The sequence below is a fragment of the Liolophura sinensis genome, chromosome 1 (assembly GCF_032854445.1).
Source record: "Liolophura sinensis isolate JHLJ2023 chromosome 1, CUHK_Ljap_v2, whole genome shotgun sequence".
NCBI lineage: Eukaryota > Metazoa > Mollusca > Polyplacophora > Chitonida > Chitonidae > Liolophura > Liolophura sinensis.
In genome coordinates this window covers 5,957,938-5,965,167 of record NC_088295.1, presented here as the reverse complement: position 1 = coordinate 5,965,167, position 7,230 = coordinate 5,957,938, and the positions used below count along the sequence as shown (strand labels likewise).

Sequence of the window (7,230 nt, the reverse complement as noted above, 5' to 3'; positions counted from 1 at the left end):
ATGTCACAGCCTCAGCCGCAGCAACCTGGTAAGAAACTATTCTCTTATTGCGCATGTGTACAGAGTTTAGTGTGAAACTAACATAATTGATCCGGGCGGTCTGTAAGCCGAAAGAAAAGCATACCAGCACAGATTCTGTATGTAGGCAGCACTGAACACACATTCGGTTCACCAGATAAGTTGATAGCGATTAAGTTGGCCATTGTCATTAGAGCTGTTCTCTTATAAGCCCGAAACTTCTTAAAAATTATTCAGTAAAATTTTGGCAAAATATAAATATCAATATTAAGATATTTTCGACACCAGTTAAGAGTTACATGTGTATGTTGAATTTAGAATTGATTACGAGAAGCCTCGATTACTATCTTACCTGTTCTAAGTGGTTTCCATACGGAAGTGATTTTATTAAAACAATAAAATTGTAGTTTTATTATATTTAATAAAATGAAACAGTACTACATGTTGTGATATTATCATAGTTTGCCACGTGCGTTTGTTTACATCATAGCACATGTGTATGTTTACATCACATGATCAGCTCCCCTATATTAATATTCATGACGTTGCAGCATAGCGATTCGCTAATATTACGTAAGTAACATACTACGGGACTGCTCGAGGTGATGAAGTGAGGGAATAGAGTGACTCTGAATGGAGACGCTGTTTCGAGTCCTTTGTTTATTTATACTTTCTTACGTCAAAAGACGGTAACATAAAAGTATTACACATGTATAACCAAAAAGGAGGGCGAAGGAACCGGTGCCTGGCTTCTCTCCTACCTGGGCTCAGTACTCTCTAAAAAGTAGTATGTAGTGGCACACAGTGGTGTGACAAAAATTCACATCCTGATTCTTTTTGTTTATCAGCCGTACACAAATTGTGTAATTCATGTAACACATGCACAGTGACTTATGTAGGCCTATATATGTGTGTACCGCTGATACACGTCACTGTGGATGTGCAAATGTATACGCAGTCGTTTTTAGAGAGTACTCATGTACCAGCTCCGACACAGTAACCAACTGTCCCCGACATAACCTTATTGAGTTACAAACTAGTTATGAAACTTGTTTCATAAGAATACACTGTTATTGTATTGTTAAAAACGTGCAGCCGACTACAATTTCAGAGATAAACATTTGTTTTTGGATCTTTTTTTCTTGTTTGGTAAAAATCGATAGACGGCAGTAACAAAGAGAGAGGTATGTTAAGAATTCCTCTCTACTCTAAAGGTGCGTTCACGCCAGCACGGAATTCCGTCCGGACCGCGAAGCAAATTTCGTTACGATTTTGTGAGGAAATGGATATTATAGTTAAAACATACATCCGTTCACATCACTCCTGCACCAAATTCCTTCCGCACACCGAATTCGGGGAAATGGCAATCGGATCTATTTTTGTCGTTCCAGGGAGAAAAATCGTGACCGATTTTTTCTTCTGACCAATCAAAGCAGAGTCGGACATAAGCTCCCTACTTATCAACGTTGTGAACTGGCCGAATTTGTTTCTTTCGTGATTAATGGCGCTAAACATTTTTGTACGCCTTTATTTTCCTCAACTTTCTTCTGAAAATTTCATTTAAAAGAATGTCCTCTTCGCTGCTACTATTATCCATTTCTTGCAAGCGTTGATTTTTTTCAGCAAAGATTATTATTTATTTATTATTTGATTGGTGTTTTACGCCGTACTCAAGAATATTTCACTTATACGACGGCGGCCAGCATTATGGTGGGTGGAAACCGGGCACAGCCCGGGGGAAACCCACGAGCATCCGCATCTACCATTTTGAGACAAGTACTAAATTCCTTTTGGCGGTGTTTTACCATGTGTAACGTGTGATATGCACCGTGCTAGTGGTTCTAACATTTATGAAATTTACCATAGTCTGACAGCCTGGTTGTGGCCTTGATTAATGGACATTTTGCATTTTGAGTAATTCCCGACAAGTGAATGCAATCGCAATTGAGATCACTGCTATTTTAATCCAATTTTCCTTAAGCCGCAATGGTAAACTGGGCGTGTGTATATGCTACGCTAGTAGGGCTCAATAGCCCAGGATTCTTCCACAAACGCGGTCGCTGCGAGTTCAAGTCTAGCTCATACTGGCTTCCTCTCCGGCTGTACATGGGAATATCTGCCAACAGCCTGCGCATGGCTCTGACCGATTTCCTCCCACCATAATGCTGGTCGCCGTCGTATATCTGAAATATTCTTGAGTACGGCGTTTAACAACAATCACATAAATAAATAAACATATGCTACTATTTAAGCATTAAAATAATATAGTTAGATTAAACCCCTAATGGATTTAAATTGATGAGAGTCCGAATTTCACACGTTATGTATGACCGTTTGTCAACTGTCTGTCTTATAACGACATCGTATAGGTCTACTGTGGCTTTCAAAATTTTTAAATCTACTTTAGGCACAATATACTAATAATGTGCAACAAAGTTCGCCAAATGTAATTACGGTTAGTTAACGTGTAATACGATAAGTACACGTAACTATACCTTGGCGAACCTTTATGATACAGGATATGTAAGAGATACATTAAATACTGGTGGGAAAGTCGTGTCTTTTGAAGCCTTAAAGTGGCGTGCTTTGGAAGAATCAAACCGTCCTGCAAAGCACGGGCACTTCTCAGGAAGTGTTTGTGAACTATTGAATGCAGAACATGAGTTAGTAAAGTGAGAAAATAGCAAAAGAAGGTGTACCGCTGGATTATACTACAACATCTGACTGTACAACATATAGAAGCCAAACTTAGAAGTATACATAAAAAAAAAACACACAATCGTTTATGTTCTAAAGCAATATTTCAGAACTTGCAAAACGGCAAGTGAAGCAATCGATCATACGGATCTGACTTCTCCAATTGATCAAAGTGTTTGACAAAGGATTGAAAATACTTACAAATGCTGTAAAATACAAAGATGCGCTCCTCAATGTCCACATTTTTAAGGTACTAACTACGCAATAGCCTTCATTTATCAAAACAGATTTAAAATAGGTACTTGAAGGTTTATGGTACTTTTACAAAAGCTATATTACCAGTATATCACTGAAGGTTTTCAGTTCAAAGATTTTTTAAAATATTTAAGGCTAAAAGAACATCCAGGAAAGACGTAATAGAAGGGCTCACATTGATTATATTATATGTGAGTGACATTCTTTGAACAGGTTTTATATTCCAGATATCTCTCATGACTCAATGATCACTGTCAAATGTGTACTTTCATTTATAGGCGTATCTGTAAAAATCTATGTTTGAAAATACATGTATATGTCCTCATATCATGCTAATTTTGGGGAGAGGGGATGAGGAGATGGTGTAAAGATGGAATACCACGGTATTCTGATGTTCACTTGGCCAGCCTTACTGACATGTTTGTTCTTCTCAGGTTATCCTCCCAATGGCCCTCCACCTCCACCGGCCTACGCCCAGCCACCGCCTGGCTATGGCCAGCCAAGTAAGTGACCAGTATGTAATCGGGTACCATTGGGGAATGGGTTAAGTTTAATTCAAACTTACCACGCTTTATGTATTGTAAGATATATTCAGGAGGGATTATATTTGTTGTATTGTTTGTTTATAGTTTTACTGCGTTTTCACAACAGCCGACTAACTTTATCGCAATTACATTAATGCCTCCCCCCACAAACAAATACGCACCCTCACTACCGCCGCCCCATACCCCCCCCCCCCCCACCCCCCAACACACACACCCCGACAGATTTGCACATGCAGGTTCAAGAGCTTGAAGCCTTCGTCAATGAGTCCGCATATCTCAATAAGCATCGCATCTTGACCGCAAAACTCCATCATTCCGCGTCCTGTTCTCGCTGGATTTCGGTGCACGTTGACTACAAAGCTTCGCCTTATTTGGTCAGGAGTCCCAGTTGGCTCTATATACAGGTTGCCTGCAGAACGTAACATTATTTGGTTAAGAGCCCTAACTGGCTCTATATACAGGTTGCCTGCAGAACGTAACATTATTTGGTTAAGAGCCCGAACTGGCTCTATATGCAGGCTGGCTGCAGAACCTCACCTTATTTGGTTAAGAACCCTACTTGGCTCTGTATGTAGGTTGACTGCAGGACCTCACCTTATTTGGTTAAGAGCCCTATTTGACTCTATATGTAGGTTGACTGCAGGACCTAACCTTACTTGGTTAAGAGCCCTGTTTGGCTCTATATGTAGGTTGACTGCAGGACCTAACCTTACTTGGTTAAGAGCCCTATTTGACTCTATATGTAGGTTGACTGCAGGACCTAACCTTACTTGGTTAAGAGCCCTATTTGACTCTATATGTAGGTTGACTGCAGGACCTAACCTTACTTGGTTAAGAGCCCTATTTGACTCTATATGTAGGTTGACTGCAGGACCTAACCTTACTTGGTTAAGAGCCCTATTTGACTCTATATGTAGGTTGACTGCAGGACCTAACCTTACTTGGTTAAGAGCCCTACTTGGCTCTATATGTAGGCTCATTGCAGAATCTCTCCATAACTGGTTAAAACTCTTTGCACAGAGCTTTGATCGAGCAGCGGACGTGATCCATACAGACAATATACGTTTGCGTTTATAGTTATCATAGTGTACATTTTGCTTTTTTAGTTCAGGGGTCGACGACGGTTGTCCTTACTCCTCCTGTCATCGCCGTGGCACAGGGGTACAGAGAGTCCCCCGTCCGGACCAAGTGTCCACACTGTAACGCTGACGTCGTCACCGCTACATCGTACACGACCGGAACCTTCACCTGGATCATTTGTCTGATCCTCTGCTTCGTTGGGTAAGTCACTCACCACAGCCATAGAAACTGCGTCAAAGTCAGTCACCACAACCCCAGATTCAGGGCCAAAGTCACTCACCACAGTCCTAGAAACTGAGCTAAAGTCACCCACCACAACCCCAGAAACTGAGCCAAAGTCACTCACCACAGCCCTAAAAACTGAGCCAGTCACTCACCACGGCCCTAAAAACTGAGCCAGTCATTCGCCACAACCCTACAAAATGAGCCAAATTTACTCACTACAGCCCTAGGAGGTGAGCCAGAATCACTCACCACATCCCTAGATAACTGAGTCAAAATCATTCACCACAACCCTAGAAACTGAGCCAAATCCACTCACCACAACCCCGGAAGCTCAATCAAAGTCACTCACCACAGCCCTATAAACTGAGATAATGTTACTCACCGCAATTGCAGATAACTGAGCCAAATTCAGTCACAACAGTTCTAGAAACTGAGCCAAGTTCACTCACCACAGCCCTAGAAAGTGAGCCAAAGTCACTCACCACAGCCCTAGAAACTGAGCCAAATTCACTCACCAGAGCCCTAAAACTCAGCCAAAGTCACTCACCCCAGACTGATAAACTGAGATAATGTTACTCACCACAATTGTAGATAACTGAGCCAAATTCAGTCACAAGAGCTCAGAAACTGAGCCAAGTTCACTCACCACAGCCCTAGAAAGTGAGCCAAAGTCACTCACCATAGCCCTAGAAACTGAGTCAAATTCACTCACCAAAGCCCTAAAACTCAGCCAAAGTCACTCACCACAGCCCTAAAACTCAGCCAAAGTCACTCACCCCAGACTGATAAACTGAGATAATGTTACTCACCACAATTGTAGATAACTGAGCCAAATTCAGTCACAAGAGTTTAGAAACTGAGCCAAGCTCACTCACCACAGCCCCAGAAACTTAGATAAAGTCATTCACCAGAACCCAGGATAAATGAGTCAAATTCACTCACAACAGTCCTAGAAACTGAAGCAAATTCACTCACCACAGCCCCAGAAACTGAGCCTTAGTCACTCACTACAGCCCTAGAAATTGAGATTAATTCACTCGCCACAACCGTAGATAACTGAGCCAAATTCACTCACAACAGTCCTATAAACTGAGCCAAATTCATTCACAACAGTCCTATAAACTGAGCTCACTCACCACAAGCCTAGAAACTGAGCCAAAATCGCTCACCACAGCTCTAGAACTGAGCTAAAGTCACTCACCACAGCCCTAGAAGCTGATCCCTAATCACTCACTCACTCATCTATCAACTGAGCTAAAATCACTCACCACAGCACTATAACCGGAACCAAGTCACTCTCCACAGTCCTGGAAAGTAAGCCAAAATCACTCGTCACATCTCTAAATACATTCTTCAAAAAAAGAAACGCAAAACCCAAATATCAATGTAAATTTGATGTTATTCAAGGACGTGTAGATCAGCGTTTGGTCAAGGATGATCTTCTGAAACATTCCAGTAACAATGTGCAACCCTACAAAACTGTTTGAGTTAACATATGTGTACAAAATTGTAAGTATCATTTTTGAATTTCATTTTGCGTTTCTTTTTTTTTTGAAGAGTGTACTTAGCCGATCACTCACTTATCCTGAGCTCTAAGGTATCTGGCTACAGCCCTACAAAAGGACCTAATGCCACTCGCCACAGCCCTTCAAAATGAGCTAAATATAATATCCATGAATGCAGCATTGAGAGTTAAACCAGGCACGCTATCCAATTTTTCCGTTGGTATAAGCTTTATAAAGATGGTTCTCTGATGACAGAATTAGGCATGTTAGTATGTCTTCGTAGTAAACTAATAGAAAACATTGTTGATGTACGTGAACACCACTAACAGCTTTGCTTGATTTGAGGTTACTGGATTTCATTGAGTTTTAACGCCACACTCAAGAATTATTAGATTACAAATTTACAATAATCGTATGACAATGACACTTGGTAAAACGACAATAAGCGCATGACAATTGGTAACACGAATATAATAGTGTGACAATGACGCTTGGTAACACGGCTGTTATTGTGTGACAGTGGCACTTGTTAACACGGCTATAATTGTGTCATAATGGCATCTGGCAACAAGACGGTAATCGTGTCACAATGGCGCTTGGTAACACGGCAATAATCGTGTGACAATGACGCTTGGTAACACAATAATCGTGTGACAATGGCATTTGGTAACTTCTGTGGCAATATAAGTGAGGGTAAGTTTTTTTCACAATACGAATAAAGCAGTTCAGAAAAATGTTCCAGATAAGCACTGAACTCACGAGGTGATTTAAACCCTACTTTCTTATAACGTTGTAGGTGTGATCTGGGTTGTTGTCTTATCCCGTTCTGTGTGAACAGCTGTAAAGACTGTGTGCACAAATGTCCGAACTGTCACCAGCAACTGGGCATCTACAGGAGAATGTAG

At 41.1% G+C, this 7,230-nt stretch overlaps 1 protein-coding gene across 1 annotated transcript; it reads left to right on the top strand.

The window, feature by feature from the left end:
- LOC135461993 (LITAF domain-containing protein-like) lies at positions 1-7,230 on the top strand. Its single transcript, XM_064739313.1, has 4 exons — positions 1-28; positions 3,405-3,473; positions 4,622-4,796; positions 7,122-7,230. Exons 1-4 carry the CDS (start codon positions 1-3, stop codon positions 7,228-7,230), a joined length of 381 nt encoding a protein of 126 aa, XP_064595383.1.

Excerpts from the sequence above, each read along its gene's own strand:
- LOC135461993 (XM_064739313.1), top strand. The coding sequence starts at position 1 with ATGTCACAGCCTCAGCCGCAGCAACCTG. Across the intron at positions 3,474-4,621 it reads GCCTGGCTATGGCCAGCCAA|TTCAGGGGTCGACGACGGTT; the intron begins GTAAGTGACCAG and ends TTGCTTTTTTAG. Across the intron at positions 4,797-7,121 it reads CTGATCCTCTGCTTCGTTGG|GTGTGATCTGGGTTGTTGTC; the intron begins GTAAGTCACTCA and ends ATAACGTTGTAG.